We start from the raw sequence: 19,011 nt of genomic DNA on the forward strand, positions 1-19,011 counted from the left end.
ATCTGGGCCTGATCACTGTGAGAGGTTCAAGGTTGCTCCTGAGTTAAAGCCAGGACCAGTGAGATGTGACTCTGAGGCACAGCTGAACTGACACAATGTCTTCTGGCTCTTCTGGAGCCTTCCTGGGCTACCAAGTCTTACAGTGGTTCAGGCCTCACCTTCTGCTAACTACTAAAAACCTCAGAGGCTTTTCTGACCCCCCACATGCCTGTGCTGCATAGAAGTTATGTAACCCTGGCAAACTGAGTTTGTCTCTCAGTGTCCTCACCTATAAAATGGGTTGTTCTGAAAATGAATAATGGCATCAACATAAAGTGTTTTTTGTACCATACCTGCTACAGAGTAGGTGCTCAATAAATCTTTAATTTTCATTTTGGTTCTTGGAGTCCATGACTCCACACAGAAAGAAGAAGTGGCATTTATATGATATGTTTTAGGTCACTTTCCATTTTGAGAGTGACCGAACATAGAGTTATGGGGACACTGGAAATTGAGGCTAGACATTCTGCAAAATATGATGTTATTGTACCCTTTGGGTTCTAGTAATTCCTGCAGAGCCCAGCTACTTAATTTTAACCTAATTTTATCCCCACCCATGCTGAGATGCCTATGTGAAGACATATCCAAAGGAAATAAATTAGCAACATTGTAGGTGCCACCAAGTACTGGTTTTCTCACTCCCAACTATCACAAACTCTGGCTGGTGATCAGAAATTCCTTTCAACTGTCTTTATTCTACTGCCATCCTGTGGCTGACCTGTGCCATTGCAGTCCGGGGCTGGATGTAGCTGAGCATCTCTATCATGCTTAGCCTCATTGTCACCAGGAAGGGGCTCCTTTGGAGGAAGGGAGGGAGTGCTGTCAAAGAGTCCCCATCAGCAGGCAGGGGTCTAGGTATGAATTACCAATTTTTGCAGGAAGGGGATTGGTACTGGGAATTGAATTCAGGGGCACTTTACCACTAAGCTGCAACTCAGTTCCTTTTCTTTTTGTTTTTTATTTTGAGACAGTGTCTCATTAAGTTGTTGAGCATCTTGCTGAATTGCTGAGGCCTGGTCTCAAACTTTTGATCCTCCTGTCGCAGCCTCTCTTGTCACTGGGATTACAGGTGTGTGCCACTGTGCCCGGTTATGAATCACCAGTCTTGGCTTGACTTCTGTTTGATGAACCTTAAGGAAATATAGTAGAGGAGCAGGAAGCCTCCGCTGATGCTAATGAGGATGAGGTAGATGGCATAGAGTGGGTGTGAATTCAGGTCCATGGCATTGACGAGCTGGAGGCACAAACATTCAGTGAGCTCATTAGGAAGGTGTCCAGTTGATTGTCCATTCATCCAAGGCCTTTGCCACTTACCATCTCTCCTGGGACAGAGAAAGTGAGGTTGCCGATCTGCGTAGTAAATAGGACTCCATTAAACTGGATCTGCATCAGCCCTGCGAAACACCACCGGAGGAAGGACACCTTGGCGATCCAAGCAGGCGCTGAAGATAGCAAGAGCCAGGTCATTCACAAGGTCTCAGCCACCTGCATAAGCCATCTGCTGTCTGTACCATGGTTCTGCCTAAGGCAGGTCTGTGCAGGCTCTGGCCCAGGGGAAGTAAGCCCTCTGAGGAGCAAGGAGGTGAGAAAGGCAAAGGGACAGGGGCAGTGGGGAACCGGATTGGGACTGAGGGTCCCGAAAGGCTGCGGGATCACCCACATGTTGGAGTCATGACAGCTCTAGAGAATCATTTAACTCCATGTCCTGTACGTAGTTAGGACCATGCACTCAGCATCCCCATACCAGAGATGACTGCGTAGCTCTGACCCTGTGGAGGATCATGGTGTGGGCAGGAGGAAGCACCGAGCCCCGCTGGACTTCAGGAGACCACGGGAGGTGGGCAGTGGCCCCCCTCAGAGGAAGGACAGGTTCTGAGGTGGGAGGGAGGGTGTGCTGCCAAGAGCCAGGAAAGCAGCTGGGAGGCTTTGAGGAAGGCAGGGCATGAATGTGTCCCCTAGAAAGCTCTCTACGTGGGTGAGCACTGAGAAGGGCCACAGGTCACAGAGGTCTAACTGTTGTAGTGACCCAGGGCCCAATGATGGGGGCTAGGGCTGGGGACAGAGCCAAGGGACATTTCAGAAAGTAGGAGGTGGATTTGACCTGGCTGGCTGCGAATGTGGAGAGGGAGGGGGCCGGGTGACTTCCCAGTGTCTGCCAAGGGCTATGAGACGGTGTCACTGAGTCCTCTAACCATTCTCGTGGCCTGCAGGCAGCTGGCAAAGGTATCTGCTTCCGGGAGGGCCAGGCTTGAGTGGACCTAAGTGGTGATTTTCCACCTTCAGATGGAAGCAGGCCCGTGGGGCCTACAGGGGCTGGACCAGTCACGGAAGCAGGTCTCACCTATCCACAGGTTGTCCAGGTTTATCATGAAGCCCCCGGTGAGGTAGAAGGAGTTGTAGAGAGCGTTGCAGAAGAAGGAGGACATGTGGAAAGTGGGTAGCATGGCGGCGGCAGCCAGGGCCATGGCCCTGCAGCAGAAGACCACCAGCCACACCAGCAGGAAGTACAGCAGGAAGGACTCCAGGCCCGGCCGCAGGTTGGCCAGCCAGTAGATGGGCATCACGTAGATGATGATGTAGGCACAGTGCTCTGGCAGCTCCCCGAGGATCTGCAAAGGACAGCCCTTGCAAGGACATGGAGACAATGCCTCTGTTCTCCTAAGACCTGGTTTCAAGTCCCCACCCTTCCTTCCCAGATCTAGCAGCTATGTGACCTTGGTAGAGTCACATAACCTCTCTGAGCCTCCTCTTCCTGGAAACACCTGCCTGACCTAATCTAGGGTTCTAGAAAGGTAAAGTGTGCTAGGTGTTTCCCACTTCTTCCCTTTTGGGTCCTGCTGACCAGAAAAGAATTATTCCTGATCCTGACCTTCTAGTGAATGTTTAAAAACTATCATGGGGCTTGGTGATTCACGCCTGTAATCCCATCAACTCAGGAAGCTGAGGAAGGAGATCACAAGTTTGAGGGTGCCCTGAGTTCAATCCCCAGTACCACCAAAAATAATAATAATAATTATATATATATGTGCACACATACATATATGCATATACATATATAATATATATGTATCTCAGGTCTCTGAAATTCCTCTGGAGAATGTGGCATCTGCCATCACAGACAACGCATCCCCCCCGGGCTTAGCAAAACACCCCTAGCAATGTCTGTACAATGCAGGCTGCTTCCCTCCCACTGTGGTCACCTTGGCAAAGAAATATGGACCAGCTGTGTACAGTCCATCTTCCAGTTCATGGGAAAGCATCGCCCTCTCCGAGTGACCTAAAGGTGGGGGGCAGAAATTGGAATAGTGAAAGCAATCTACGGTGTGCTGATTTTGCATCTCTATTAATATCATTAAAAGTAGTGGTGGCACCTACCTTTTTTATGTTTTTAAGAAACAGACCCAGTAAAGCCACCCTGATTCAGGTGTTTTGGGAGGCTGTTTAGGTGTTGTGGTTCTGTGGCTTGCAAGGTACTTGCAATTATAAACCCTGTTGGGGTCACCATGGCTAAGACACTGGTAATTTGCTTTCATTTGCATGCTGATATTTAATTTGCATACTTTAAAAACAATTCTCTTTTATTTCACAATTATGATGCAATTATTCTACAAAGCCATTTTGTAGCCATTTTGTGCTCCTCTGAGGAGCACAGAGGTCAGCCTTGGACCAGCTCAGAGGGTGGCTGACACCAAATCTGCCTGCTGCCTAGTCTGTTCAAGAGTGCAGGTGACACTCACATTTAGAGATGACATCCAGAATCACGTTGAAAGGGATGAGTGCTCCAATCATGAATAAGAGGGCTGCCATGTCCATAAAGGAGAGCTTGATGGCCCCGTGGCCATAATAGAGGAAGCCCATAATTAGGGACATCAGACAGGCCTCCACCCCATGAACGAAGAGAGTTGGCAGGTCTCGGAAGTCATTGGAAATCTGACGACTTAAGAAAACAAAAGAAAGAGGTAGCAAGGGAAATACATACTGGAGGGCTGACCTTGGGGATGTCATGTTATTTCTGGAAGCCTCATTTTTCTCATCCGTAAAATGGGATAGTGACATCTACCTTACAGAGTTACTATGAGCATTAAATCAGAAACATGATGAGAGTATCTGTCCCATGGTACATACTAAATAAATGATCATGACTTTTTTGATCAGAAAGCCTCCACCAGGAACAAGTCCTGAAGCTGCTGATTTTGAGTCATTTTTTTTTTTTTTTAAATGGGGGAGGTACTGGGGATTAAACCCGGGGGTGGGGGGGACTTATTTTGAGATAGTCTGGTTAAATTGGGAGGAGGCTGGCCTATAAACTTTCTTTCTTTTTTGTACATGATGCTGGGGATTGAACCCAGGGCCTTATGCACACAAGGCAAGCACTCTACCAACTGAGCTATATCCCCAGCCCAATGATCACAACTTTTATTATCGGTATCAGCCTGACAATTTTACTTTCAAAAATTGTGCTGAGGGGAAAATCAATTAGGTCCAAAAAGATGGGCAGGCAAGTATTAGTTGGTAAATCCGCCATAGCATTAATTGTAATAGCAAAAGCCTGAAAACTCTGACCATCAATAGGAACTGGAGAAGTAAATGAAGACTGACTAACTGAACGTGGTGAAGAAGCCACCCAGGCAAGGGTCAGACAAGAAAAGCTGTCTACTGAACAATATGCAGATCCAACTTGTGTATTAAAATGTTTCTATTCATGGAAATGGCTAGAAAACCATATGCAGAGCATGTGAGCCTGGCTTTCTTTGAAGGCTGAAGTGACAGGGACTCTTCTGTTTCCAGTGTAGATGCCCTAGGATTTCTGAATTTTTCCCAAATGACCCTCTGCTATGTCTATGATCACCAGGTCAGTAAGGGTATTTCAATTTTGTTTCACATATTATAATTTTTTGATTTTGATTTTTGTTTAAGGAGTTTAACAGGATGTCTCTCGTATCATGAGGGCTGGTGCTCGTCCCGAGGATGCTGTTTTTCAGACAGTTCTACCTCTTGCTTTCTCCTTCAAATTCCCTTTCTTTGGCAGGACCGGGTATCAAATCCAGGACTTTGCACATGCTAGGCAAGTGCTTATCACTGAGCTACACCCCCAGTCCCAAATTCACTTTAGATAGAAAAGGCTTAATTTGATACTCAGAGACTTTGGGGGGCTGGAGACAAATGAAAGACAATTACCGGATCAGGGTGATAAACTGCTGCACCGCCCCAGGCTGCTCAGTGGGAACTGAGAGGTGGCCAGGGTCCTGCAGGAGGGTCTGGCTGTTGGGAGACAGTATGTGGCTGGGTCAGGAACTGGCACCTGCCACAGAGAACCTACCACCCCAGGATGCTGGCCCACCGTACCTGGCTGCACAGGTGCCCACGTCAAGCTCCCTCATCTCTGCTTTCCACAGAAAGTCATCGAAGCCACGCACTTTTTCTAGAAACAGGGCTGCAAGTGACTGAGTCTTCTCCCTGGTGGCCATTTCCTGCTCCTGACTGTGCCTGTCAATGCTGGTCAAGTCCACTGTAAGCAGAGGATGCAGGGCCATGGGCGGAGGCTCAAAGACAAGCTCCCCGCCCTCTGAGTGGGAACCACCAAGTGATGGTCAGAGCAGAGAGTCAGAGATCCCCAGGGCTGGTCTCTCATCCTGCAAGGCCTGACCACACTGGCAAAGGCCTCGGGGGAAGCATGTGGACCAGGAAGTGGTCAACAACAGAAGTCCTGGCCCCAGTCCCACCACCCAAGCTCATTATGGGAACATCCCAGGACAGAGCAGGAGCCTTTGGGGACAACATCTGCACTACAGTTATGCCCTGGCTCCAAATCCAGCTGTCCAGGAAGCCAGGGCTCAGCCTCACAGGCATGCCTGCCAGAAGGCGGGCGGTCACAGGGCAGCGGGTACTCGGCTCCCGGCAGGTCAGTCTTTCCCTGTTAATCAATCATTTGGCTTCCCAAGCAGTTTGCCCGAGGCATGTTTGCTTGGAGGGTGCAAGGGACCAGCCAACTGCACAGAGAGCAATGCTCTCGGGCATCTGCTTTGACCTCAGGGAAAGGAGTCAGCCCACCCAGCTAGAGAGAGGCCAAGAGGAAAGCCACCTCCAGACCCCAGCGGGTGCTGCCCTGAACCAGCCCCGTGTCACAGCTAGCTCTTCTCACAGTGCTCTGCCTTAACCTCCAATGCCCCTGTACTGCCAGGAAAGAAAATCTCACAGTCAGAGCCGGGGCCTTCGACACCCCGCTGGTTCCAGGCCCAAGCATACCCTCACTCCCCTACCACTCTATCCTCAGAGCCTTGGTGTGGCCGCAGTCTCCTTCGCTGCTTTCTCTTTCCTTCTTCTGTTTAGATTACACATCTTGAGGCAGGATCACACCTAAGAGGGGCCTTATAAACCACGATACATTCCCTCAGTACAGGGCTATCGCTCAAAACACCAGATGTACTGGGCACCCTCAGACCCTATGTGTCCCATACTCCATATTGGTGAGGGCCCCACTCCTGCTTCTCCCAAATCATGATACAAAAGAGTTTTCCAGTCTGCTATGGGCATTTGACTTCTGGTAGCCCTTGTCCAGGGTTACATCAAATTGTCCCCCGACACCAGGTTGGCAGGTGCACTTTGTCCCCTTATCTGAGGGTGACTGACCAGAGAATAATATGCTGGCAGGAAGTCAGAATGGCACCTGAGTACTGGAAGGGAGGGTGACCTCTGTGTGAGGTCACCAAGGCCACAAATGCGGAGGGCAAGGAGTGGAGGCCAGGAAGAGTGGCTGTCCTCCTGGGGGAGGGAGAGAAGGTGGCCAGGATGCTGGGAGGAGAATGTGAGCAGCAGAACTGAACTCAGGCCTGGGGCTGGGCGTGTCGGGGCCTCAGCAGACACAGTGCCCGGCTCTTTCTGCTCCAGTCTTCCACAGATGGTGATGACCTTGGCCTGGCAGGGATGTGAAGGTCAAACAGGAGCCCCTCTGGAGCTTGACACTGAGGGCCCTTTTGTGTATACCTTTGAGGAAATGGTCCAGTGGTCAGAACTTGACCATTGGTGGGCCATTGGTGGTGAACTTCTTGCTACACTTTGCCATCCTGGGAAGAACCTGAAGTGACCTGGAGGACAGCCATAGCTGCTGCACCCCCTGACCCTGGCATACTTGTGCCACCTGTCCAGCAGCCACACCACTCCTCAGTGCTCTTGAGGGGTGCTTTCAGGGCAGGTGACTGAAAAGGCCACAGGTCTCCAGGAATACATAAACTCATCACACAGTGACAAGTGCGCACTGTTCAGAGTGCTCAGGACCCTGGAGAACAGCAATCAGGGGCTGACTGAGCCATTTTCATATCTAGAGGTTCACTGGCCAAAGCCGATGATGAAGCCCTGAGCTAGCTCGCCCTGGACCCTCCTCCCCACTGCACCTGCAGGCTCCCTGCCTCTGCAGGGACACCAGAGAGTCTTAAGACCAGGGCACAGTCTTAAGAGTCCCTGGTGGCTTGTGGATCTTAGATAGTCTGTTTCCCTAACAGTCTGAATAAAGACCACAATGGTAGAAATCATCCAAACCCTTTTGGATTCTAGCCCCTTGGTCAGCAGAGCTCCTGTACGTTCCTAACCTGCCAGTGGGTAGAAGGGTGACTATTTGTCAGAGGATACCTTTTTTCAGGTCCTCTTTCTCGCATTTGATCCTTGGCAAACTGACCAATAATTTTCCTCCTGGTTCTGCCCACCACCCACTTCTTCCTCCTTTCCTGATGCTTGAGAATTTTCTTTCTTGCATCTTTTCAGCAAGAGATGAAGTGTTTGGGTGGGGAAGGTCCTATGCACCAGGTCACCGGTCACTGGCCTTGCTGCCTCACCATAGAAGTCAGCAGGGTTGCTGTAGCGGGGACAGGGGTAGCCGATTGCCGTGAAATACTGGACCATGTGCTGGGCGGCTCCGAGGTAGATGGTGGTGCCGGACGTCATCAGGAGGACCAGGTCAAACAGCTTGAAGATGTCCGACCGAGGCTGGTGGAGGGAGATGAGCACCAGCCTGTTGCCTTTGGCCAGACGGGACAAGGTTTTCACCAGGTTGTGGGCCGTGAAGCTGTCGAGCCCGGACGTGGGTTCGTCCAGGATGAGGATTCCTTCCCAACGACAGAGCAAGGAGCCTGGTGACTTGGCTGGGCCAAGCCAGGCAGAGCGGCCGCCTGCGCCGCCGCCCCCTCCTCCCCCCGCCCGGCGCCCAGGCCTCACCTGGGTTCCACAGAAGCTGCACCCCGATGCTGACTCGCCTCCGCTCGCCCCCAGACACCCCGCGCACGTACGCGTTGCCCACGCGGGTGTTGGCGCACTGGCGCAGCCGCAGCTCGGCGATCACGTCCTCCACCTGCGGGCGAGCGCAGCCGGGAGGGGCTCCTAAGGGCTGCGCGTACTTGGACCCAAAGTGTAGAGGAGCCTGCTCCTCCCCCAGGTGTTAAGTGAAAGAGTCCTCCATTTCCAGCTCTTCATTTCCCTGCTGCTGTGTTCCTGCCCGGATCCTGTCCCCTCTCCTGAAAGGCCGGGCGTGGCCACGTGTCGGAACATGGGGACTGACAGTTGGGCTGACGCCCATGCAGAGGACCAGAAAACATATACACGAATCACACACTGGACGAGTTTGAAGGGACCCACTGGGGCTGAGATGGCTTCCAGGGGTCTTAAAGGAAGACTGAATGACGGGGGTGGGTAGTGACCACATGGCCTCTTCCCTGCTGGATTGCGCAAACTCCACCTGGGCTGGTCCCGAGGCAGGGCAGGGAGGGTGGGGAAGGGTAAGGATGGGTGGTTCTTCTGATGCCAGGGGTCACCACTGGGGTCACCTAGTTACCCTTTTGTCACGCTGAGCTTGGGAGAAGCTTCTGGGCAGGCGCATCTGGGCAACGAAGGTCAGAGTCTCTCGAACAGTCAGATTGGGCAGCAGCTGGTCGTGCTGACGCACGTGGGCCACACACTTCCTCACGACCTGAGGGGTGCTGGGCTGTCCGTTGATCCAGATTCTGCCTGACTTTATCTTGCCACCATGGTCGCGGCTGGTAATCACATCCAGCAATGAGGTTCTCCCACAGCCTGCAAAGCAACCAGACGTTCCTGAGGACAGAGCTTCTGCAGGGGCCAGTGGGCTGCTCTGTCCTCACAGAAGTGACCAAACCCCACTGGCACTGCTCCTAGACCTGGGTTGGATCTGTTTTCTGCAGCCAACTTGTGCACCCTAGAGGACCGGACACATTTACTCAAGGGGTTCAGGCCAGGTCAGCCTGGGACTGCATGACAGGAGAAGGCTGGAGTCCTGACTGCCACAGGCCTGCTCATTTCTGTAATCTTGCCACTTTCCACTGCCAGTCAATGCTCTTTCTCCCCAAGCAAGGCTGGGGTTAATTGCACTGTGAAACGGAACCTTCCTGGCTGACAAATATGCCAGCAATATTTCATCATTCATTGTCGTTTAGCTCAGAAGCTGGCCTTGCGGGTAGAGCTAACTTGGAATATTCATGAGGTGTCTTTTAAAAATGCAAAACCAGAAACTTCTTTTGAAACATTAGGAAGAAAGATAGTGGAAAAGTAATAGAGGTGGAAATGATTTTAAAGCATTGTGTATCTATACCCTTCTTTCTTGTTTCATTCGGTGGTATATTTTACTCTGAAAAAGAAAAAGAAAAAAGACCCCTGAGCTCAAGTGAACATCATCCACATCTGATGGTGAATTAAAAAAACAACAACAACAACAACAACAACAAAAAAAAAACTGCTATTGATTTGGGAGGTGAACATCAGATTGGATCTAATTTCCAACAGCACTTGATGTGGCTCTTTCTTCCACAGCTATTTAAACTGAATGCTAACTGGCCCCAGACTCTGAGAACACCTTCCTACCATGGAGCTGGGAGCAAGCTCTGCCCAGTCTCCTCAGGTGGTGTTTCGGTTTCCTTATGTACATTCTTTTTTGGAGAGGAAGTTTTCCAAGTTGTTTTCGAACCAGGAAGGTGGCAATAGACAACATGTGACAAGTCTTCCTGGTCACATGCCATATGTTGCCTGCAGGCAGTCCCATGGCATCCAATGAAAAATTCAAAAACCAGGAGGTGTCCCCATGTCATCTTCCTGCTTACTGTCCAGGGGCTCTGAGAGGAGGAGACCTGCACGCTGCCTCCTGCATGCACCTCATTGAGGACCCCTGAGAACCTGGGAACCAAAGAGAGGGGCCTCAGCCCTGCTCCCTGCTTAGCCTCGGACACCAGCTGTCAGCTCTGGGAGACTTTGCCAGTGATCACAGGGACCACGGATTCCCAGTAAGAGAGTAGGAGGACCACATTTCCTATGCAGAACTTTGTGAGAGGTGTAGGCAGTTATTTCAATGGAGGGTGCCTGGTGCATTTGGGGAGACCCTCTCTGAACCAGGGGAAAATACTTATAGATCCTCAAGACTCTTGTAAAATGGCTGGCGTCTCCCCATCAACAAATTTATTAATTGGAAGACTTTTGGCATTGCTGATTCTATAGAAGATAAATGACTGCAACCGATATTATTTTTAAAACTTTATGGCTAGTATTTGTGTGTGTGTGTGTGTGTGTGTGTGCATGTGTTTTAAAAGTCACAGGTAGTACGGTAGATAAAACTTTCTAAGAAATCATTTTAATAATTTCAGCCAAGTAAACCTGAAGCCAAACAATGTTGAACCTGGAGTCAAAAGACCTGGATATTACTCAATGTGATTCCTGCTCAGCCTCTCTGAATTTCACTGTCCTCAATCACAAATCAGTGAGACTAAGCTAGAGCGTCGTACATGCCATGTATTCACCAGATGACTCCACAGAAGGGCCTGTGCCCTCCAGATGCTCAACTCAGGAAGAAAAGGCAGAAAACACCAAGAAAACTATCAGAAGTTATAAATCAAAATAATGCTTTTTTCTTGTTTGGGTCAGAATTGCAAGGATAGAGCCAGTGGGGAGGGACTTAATGATTGTGCATATTGTTTTAGTTACAAAGTGCATTCACACATAGTAACTCATTTGATCTTTGGTTAGACAATAAACAGAACTTCTCTCTCAGAGGAGTATAAAAGTTTGGAGTAGATGTTCAAAACGTTGAGTAATCTCTTCCTCTGGAAATGATTAATTAAAAGGTATAAAGTGCTCTAATACTGTGTAAGGTATCCTGGAAGAAACATGAAACACCTGGATCTGAGAATCAGGGGACCAAGTTCAAGTTCTAGTTCTGCATTGAACGTATGTCCTCAGGAGAATCACTCCACTCCTTTGGATTTAATCAAATGAAGGACTATGAGTGTGTGTGTGGTGGGGAGGGGGATGAGCAAAAGCACCCTAGAAGTATGAATACTAGAGAATTTGAAAATCTTCCTCTAAAAATGCTTCCTGGTGGGGAGGAGGGTACCAGCTTGGTTATCTGAGTCCCCTGCAGCTCTTTGCTCTAATTTTAAAAGTCAGCCCTGGGAAGTCTCTGTCTGAAGCAATCCAAGAGTCCAGTTCTCTGCAGGAGGTTGCAGGTTGGCTATGACTTTGGAGGGGGAGAGTTGTGGCAGGGCTCTGCCTAGTCACTGTCTGACCGTGACCTGAATCGACGGTGGGGGAATGACCCGAGGGAATGCTCTGTGACTGGGGGCGTCTCTGAAGAGAACACTATGTTCTGAAGCTTCCTGATCATCCTCTCTCGAGGCAGGTGTTAACTACAGACCATCACTGTGGCTGCAGCTCCACGCAGGCCAGAGACACACGTGTGACTCGTAGTAGTAGCAGCAACCATTTAAGAGCTAGTAAATAGTTTCCAGCGAAGAGTTTTACAAGCAGCATCTATCTGCCTGAAGGACCATCCTACACCCAGGAGAGAGAATCCATTGCCCAACCGTTTGCTTTTCGTGGTACCTGAGCTCCCGATGATGGCCAGCATCTGCCCGCTTCTCACTCTGAAGCTCAGGTTCCGGATGCCCAGCTCACATGAGTCTTGGCGGCAGTGAGACATCCAAGGTATTTTGAACTGAGCCAACTGCTCGAACCACGGCACCTGGGAGGCCAGGTCCACCTGTGGGAAGCATCAGAAGGTTCCTCAGAAAGCCAAATGGCTCAGAGCGTTTCGGCAGACTCTGTTCAGGTCCCCTGTCCCTTGTTTGGCCCTGTTCACAGGGCACAGCCCCCCTGCTGATATACAACAGGCCTGAGGCACCCCCACAACCCAGGGTCTGTCAAAAATGGAGGCAGAACCCATCATACTGAGAACCTGAACAGCTACTTCCGAGTCCAAAGATGAGACTGGAAAGCATGTGCGATAGGAGAACAGAAAAAAAAAAATGAAGCAAAATTCTTTGTTTAATATTAATGAATTACTAATAATTTATGAGGTGTATACTGTGTGGACATTTTATTAATCATTTTATATCCATGATTTTATTCAATCTTCATTGCAAACCTATAGCATATGTCCTATTATAATTTCTGTTTTACAGACGAGTCTCAGAGCAGTTAAGTAAACTTCTCAAGGTGACACAGCTAATAAGGGGCCGGGCAGAGAAAGGTTATGGTGTGGTTCATTAGCTTGTCTTAATTCATGCTCACAAGAAGTCAGACTCTAGTCTCTGAGATTCACCATCCCAACCCTGCTATGTTCCATGTGGTCTGTCGCTGGGGAAGTGGGGAATCAGGGCCCTTGATTCTGACCAAGACATTCCTTAGAACCTCTTTGTATTCTGGCTATTTTTATTATTTTATTAGTTCTTGGGACCATACATTTTACAAAAATGTATAGATAAATAGATAAGGATGATAGATAGATGAAATCGGAATAAAATGTGTACTTTACTTAATAGCATTGCACATTGTGAATTTTTTATTTTTAAAATTTTTTTCTGGTAGTGGGGATTGAACCCAGGGGTGCTCTATCACTGAACTACATCCCCAGCCCTTTTTATTTTTTGAGACAAGGTCCTGCTAAGTTGCTTAGGGCCTCTCTAATTTTCTAAGACCCACCTAGAACTTGTGATCTTTCTCCCTCAGCCTCTTGAGTCACTTGGATTACAGGCATGTGCCACTGCATCCAGCTGAATTTCTTAGTTCTGATCATTACACTGAGGCATGCAAGAGGTTAACATTAGAGAAACTGGACAAAAGGAATATGGGAACCCTGAATTATTTTTGTAACTTTTTCAAAAATCTAACTGTATTCCAAAATCTAAAGTTATAAAAGACTTGCAGCCAGGCGTGGTGGCTTATGCTTATAATCCCAGCAATTCAGGAGGCTAAGACAGGAGGATCACAAGTTTGAGGCCAGCCTCAGCAAATTAGCAATACCCTTAGCAATTTAGTGAGAACTTTTCTCAAAATTAAAAAAAAAAAAAAAAAAAAAAAACCTAAACTAAAAAGGACTGAGGATGTAGCTCAGTGGTAAAGTAACGAGAGAGACAGAGAGAACACTAGACATGGTGGTACACGCTGCAATCCCAGCTACTCGGGAGGCTGAGGCAGAAGGATCACAAGTTTGAGGTCAGCCTGGGCAACTTAGTGAGACTCTATCTCAAAGTAAAAAATAAAAAGGGCCGGGTGCGGCTGGGTGAGAGAGTGCCCGGGATGCATGTTTTTCACAGTGGTCTCCGGCCTTCTTCATGCCCCTCACCTCCAGTTCCGTGTGTAGGTGATGAATGAAAGAAGTCTCCCTGGTGCTCACCCCCAACGAGTGAGGCATCGGGTGGTCCGGACTCTGTCCTTGGGAGACGGGGGCCTGCAGGGCGGGCTGACCCTTACCTTCCACTTGGGCAGCTCTTTGGCTTCCCCTGTCACTCCTCTACCCTTCAACCCAGCACACCGAGCCCTACCTGGTAGGTGAGGTCTCTGACTTCCAGGGTGTTGGACTGGCCACTGTAGGTGAAGTACAGACCATTGTCGCTTTCAGAGGAGAACAAGCTGTCCTGGAGGCCCTGCTGGGAGACATGTCAGGTGAGGGATCCTTCAGAGACTGCTGAGCACGTAGAAGGCAGGAGAGAGCAGCGGCCGGCAACGTGGTCGAGATCCACATGGCAGGAGAGGGGAGTCTTGAAGGCAGCTGCTTGCTTCAGGGGGAGCTTGGGATTCTCCCAGAACAGCTCTTCCCCCAAAGAACCTCAACCTCAGGCCGCTGGGCCTGAATCCACACAGCTCATGATGAATGACCCCCAGACTCCCGACTGGAGAGAGCCGAGTCAAGACCTGAGCCGGGAGCTGGCAGCCCCTCGGTCTGGCGGGGCAGCTCCTGGTGCCTTGCACCTTTCTTCCGTTTTGGGGCGGCTGGAGTAAGTATGGGCTCATTAACAAGCTCCCATGAGCCTCTGAGCTGCCCTCTCACTGACGCGTTCCTTTAATAAAGCATACGACGGATACTCACCTGGGAGTGCACGATCAACTTCAGGCTTGGAATTTGGGATGTAACAGGGAAAAAGACCATCTTCAGGAAGCTTGGATTTTAGTAGGTGGGACAAGTGTTAGGATGGAGGCAGCCTGGCCTAGAGGCAGGCCAGCCTCAAGTTTCTGGTCCGGGTGCATCTTCATCACATGCACAACAGACACAGGTGCCTTAGGCCAAAAAAAATATGGCAATCGCTCTGTCAAAGTACCCCTGCAGGGCTGGGGTTGTGGCTCAGTGGTAGCGCGCTCACCTAGCATGCGTGAGGCCCTGGGTTCCATCCTCAACACCACATAAAAGTAAAAATAAAGGTATTGTGTCCACCTACAACTAAAAAATATATTTAAAAAAAAAGTATCCCTGCAATGGTGGAGGAAGAAGATCCAGGGAAGGGCACTCCAGAGCAACAGAAGTTGGGGAAATAAACACAGGTGGCAGGCATCCTAGGTGGCGGCCTCCAGAGTTCCAGGAGTGTATTCAAAACGGCAGTCCGAAGCCACTTACATGGCTTAGGGTTTGAACCATGATCAAAATTACCCAGTAAAAGCATGGGAAAGTAGACACCTCATTCAGGAGAAGGGTTATCTCTGGGGAACCAGGAAAGATACAGGGGAGACGGTAACGGAGTGGGGGTGAGCAGGCTTCAGAGCTGTTGGAAATTAGTGGTGGGTGCATCGGAGTTCCCTAAGTAAACGGACATTTGAAATATTTCACAATATGTTTTCAAATGGAGAGAGCAAGCCTATGAGTAGAACTCCCTTCTTGACCCCCAGGAAGTCCACGATCCAAAGCAGGGGGAGGATGAGGGCAGCGTCACATGCCTGTGATCCCAGTTACTCTGGAGGCTGAGACAGAAGGATCACAAGTTGGAGGCCAGCCTCAGTAATTTAGTGAGGTCCTCAGCAACTTAAGCAAGATATTGTCTCAAAATGAAAAGGTCTGGGGATGCAGCTCAGTGGTCAAGCACCTCTGGGTTCAATCCCCAGTAGCAGGGGAAAAAATGCAGGGGTGGGGTTAGTGGGAGGAAAGAAGAAAGGTGACTCAGGAAGCTGCTGGACACCTGGCCAGTTAGCCCTGCACCCGCCCTCTCTGGCCACTTCTACTATCACCACCCTGCCCAGTTTCCCCCGTTTATTAACTATCAGAACTTGTATAGAGTGCTGAGGGACTTGTCTGGGCTAATGGCCATCCTGTTATCTTCTCGTTGTTTTTAAAGCCATTATCTGCAGAAGGGTTGTTAGTTAATTTTCATCAGATATGAATTGACTCAGAAATTGCTGCTGCAGGCCCAAAGCTCCCCAGGTTGGGTTTAGGGGCAGAGGAACTGCTGAGGACAGAAAGTCGCACATTTGGAGTCCGGAGCAATGTGTGGGGGTGACCTCAAGTCCCACCATCTACGATCTGAGGAGAGGTCACTGGGGCCAGGGAAAGAGACAGCAAGATGGAGGACAGATGAGAAGGCAAAGGTGTCAGTGGCTCCCTGCTCTGAAGCTTGTCCCCAACCCTCAGCCCTGAGACCATGGAGGGACAGTGCATGCCCAGAGGCATGCAGGCAGCTCTGCTTTTGGAAGAAAATTGGTGCCTGGGTTGAAGATGACTTCTGCTCCATTTTAAAATATTTTCCTTGGCTCCCAGGAAGGATTTGTTAGACTCTTTCTGAGGTTTTGACAAACTCTCTGTATTTTTCAAATACTTAAATATCTATTCAGCTGACATCTTAATCAGTACGACTGTCAGAACATCACTTGAATTTCTGACAGGTGACACCCAAAAAAGCAAAAGCAGGTTTATTTGTAGGTAACCAGCTCAGCTCCTGCTGGGCTACATTGTAATTTCTCCTTGTATTAAGTTCTGATCAAATTCCTGAGTCAGAAGCAGAGACAGGAGGGAAGCTCAACGCGGAGCTGGGTTCTGGGCCTGAGTCGAGGAGCGGTGCCTGCAGGGGTGACATGCTGAGGGCTTAGTGGCGCTGGTGGAGACATGCAGGGTTCCTTCCTGGCTGAGGGGACACTCCTGGGCCTTTATGGAAACATTTAGACCAGATCTCACACAGCTCTGCTTGAACCCTGTGGGCCTCTCGTCCTTCTCTGGCCCTGTTCCTGCCCCTGGTGAGGGGAGTGTGTCTGCCACAAGCACCTGCCATTCCAGGTACTTGACGCCAGATGTCCCTGTGCAACCCGCCTCAACCCCATCCCCAGGGCCGGCTCCACCGGCTCTGAGGTCCCTCTTCCCGAAAACTGACAGTACCACTCAAGTGGTCATCCCCAAGCCAGAGGGACATTTGTCTGTGGAGGGCATGGATGGAATGTGAGGCTGGGGTGCACAGGACTGGAGGAGTTGGTGTAGGTGGGATGGAGCTCTGCTGGGCAGAGAAGAAGACAGACAATGGCTGGGCTAAAGGCCAGCTCCCTCATGCCACCACATCCCAGCTGCTCCTCTGAGAAACCGGTGTGACAGGGGGCCACTTCGTGCTTTGAATGCAGCCCTTGCAGCTCTGCCACTGCAGCTGATTTTTAAAACGAACATGTTTCTTTCTCTTCCTCTCTCTTTGTTCCCCCCCAATCTCTCTCCCTCCTTGATCACAGGGGAAACAGGCTTACTGTTCTTCCCCATCCTAGGCAGAGTTACCTGTCCCTGAGCACACACCACCTTTGGAAGGAAGTAATCCAGACTTTGGGGATGGTACCAGAAGATCTCAGAAACGACAGTCTCTCAACTTAACACGTGCGTCACTCTTTAAAAGCCCCCTGTTCCTGCTGATGGGGAGAATCACAGCCTCTGGGACAGGAGTCCCCTGTGTTTCTCCTTTGCTAGCAAAGCAACAAGCCTTCTTTTCCCTGTTTCTCAAAACCGTGTCCTTGTTATTGGATTGGCACTGGGGACAAGGACCAAGCTTTCAATAACACCCTGACCTTTCAGGAAGGTATGTCAAGGTAAGAGGTTAGATACTATTTTATTTAATAGTACTTAGCTTGATTAAAAACTTTTTTTTTTTTTTTTTTTTTTTAGTACCAGGGATTGAACCCAGGGACACGTAACTATTGACTACATCCCCAGCCCTTTTTATATTTTATTTTTAGACAGGGTCTTGCTAAGTTGCTTAGGACCTTGCTAACTTGCTGAGGCTGGCCTTGAACTGGCAATCCTCCTGCCTCAGCCTCCCAAGCTGCTGGGATTATAGGCGTGACCTCTGCCCCCGGCTTGATGGATAGCTTTTCCTAGACATAAATATGTGATCCTCATCCTTTTGTCCCAGGCCCCACAATGTTAGGGGTCGGGGTTGGGGTGTAGTTCAATGGTAGAGCATTTTTCTGGCATGCAAGAGGCCCTGGGTTCTAGCCCCTGCACAGCAAACAAACAAAAAAAACTGGGGCAGACCACAGCATGCTACCTAGAGTAACAAATTGGATTGAAGAACAGGAATGGTCAGTGGCAGGGCCTGCATGCACTTTTGAATGTGGTGGTGACCTTCAGGGTAGAAGGTGTCCTTAAAACCACCCCTGACTTTTGTCCTGTTCAGGAGGTAACCATCGCTGCCCTGACTGGTAGGAGACGTTTCCCACAGGGGCTGGACCCACAGGAACTCAGAGAGCAGAGCTGGTCATCGCTGGGGTTGAAGACCGGGAGAAAGAGTGGGCTCCTTGGGTCTGGCCAGGTCAGTCCCGGGTGACTCTTGGCTAGGCTAGTCCAGGTGCCTGTGGCCTCCCTGTTGGGAGTGGGGTTCTTTCCCTCCTCTTCTGGCCCACCCCCACCACCAACAGACAGAAATGGGGGGCGGGGTGGAGCAGGGGCGGGAGCTGCCTCCCTTCTTTCTTCCAATGCAGCCTCACTGCACACTCCGCCCACTCTCTCCAGTCAAAGGCCATTTACTAAGTAAGCAATTCTCTGGTCAAATGAGGAGGAAGGCCCCTTGGCGGCTGTCTGTTCCTGCCAGTTCATTCCCATATCTTACAGTTGCCTACATTATTTGAGCACAGATTCTGATGTTCCCACAAAAGTCATGTCATCGATCTTTTTACTGCCATTGAGATTCTTGACCTGACCGTCACATGGACAAAGGAGACACCAGGAGAGCTCCTGGTATGTGTGAGCATGTTTTCATAGTGGATTCTCATTTGAAAAAGGCAAAATCAGCCCAAGTCTCAAATAAGAAGATAATCCTCCTTTAGGAGCATGCCTGAGGGCCACAAGTGATCCCCGAGGCCTGCAGGCCCACAAGTCTGCTCCCCGCCACCCTCTGACATCCAAGAAAGGGAATCCTTTCTCATTCTGCTTGTTATGAGTTAGGACAGAAAGCTTCTGAGGAAGCAGAAAACGACCCGTTGCTCCCCGCCCACCGAGAGAGGAGGCTCTGGCCACTCACCGAGGCGTCCTGGGGACAGGCCCCTTTCCACAGCCCTGTCTGCTCCGCAGCCTTCTCAGCCATGGAGCCCGAGGGATCTGTGCCCCTTCAGCGCAGCTCCTTTGGGTCTTAGTGGCCGCCTGCTGGGTCAGAGCTTTCTCTTTGTTCCCTCGAATGGGGCCACCTGGGTCCTCCTCTCCTGTGCCAGTCTCTCTCCCAGCATTCCTCCCACAAACCCTCCTACAAACACCGTGGG

At 50.0% G+C, this 19,011-nt stretch overlaps 1 protein-coding gene across 4 annotated transcripts; it reads right to left on the reverse strand.

Annotated features, from left to right (window-relative positions):
* Positions 1–343: 343 nt before the first annotated feature.
* ABCG8 (ATP binding cassette subfamily G member 8) lies at positions 344–18,976 on the reverse strand. 4 transcript variants are annotated; one of them, XM_079110574.1, is made up of 13 exons: positions 18,777–18,976; positions 13,851–13,952; positions 11,911–12,067; positions 8,861–9,099; positions 8,248–8,380; positions 7,869–8,138; positions 5,386–5,548; positions 5,218–5,301; positions 3,777–3,976; positions 3,240–3,316; positions 2,381–2,648; positions 1,354–1,481; positions 344–1,273 (listed from the first exon to the last, which is right to left on the reverse strand). In XM_079110574.1, the coding sequence occupies exons 1-13, from the start codon at positions 18,837–18,839 to the stop codon at positions 1,136–1,138; spliced, it is 2,022 nt and encodes a 673-aa protein (XP_078966700.1). In that variant the 5' UTR covers positions 18,840–18,976; the 3' UTR covers positions 344–1,135. The 4 variants fall into 4 exon arrangements, with proteins under 4 accessions (XP_078966700.1, XP_078966698.1, XP_078966699.1 ...); XM_079110572.1 differs by having other exon boundaries at positions 2,381–2,663; XM_079110573.1 differs by having other exon boundaries at positions 13,851–13,955.
* Positions 18,977–19,011: the final 35 nt, after the last annotated feature.

This window comes from Sciurus vulgaris (assembly GCF_902686455.1).
Source record: "Sciurus vulgaris genome assembly, chromosome: 14".
NCBI lineage: Eukaryota > Metazoa > Chordata > Mammalia > Rodentia > Sciuridae > Sciurus > Sciurus vulgaris.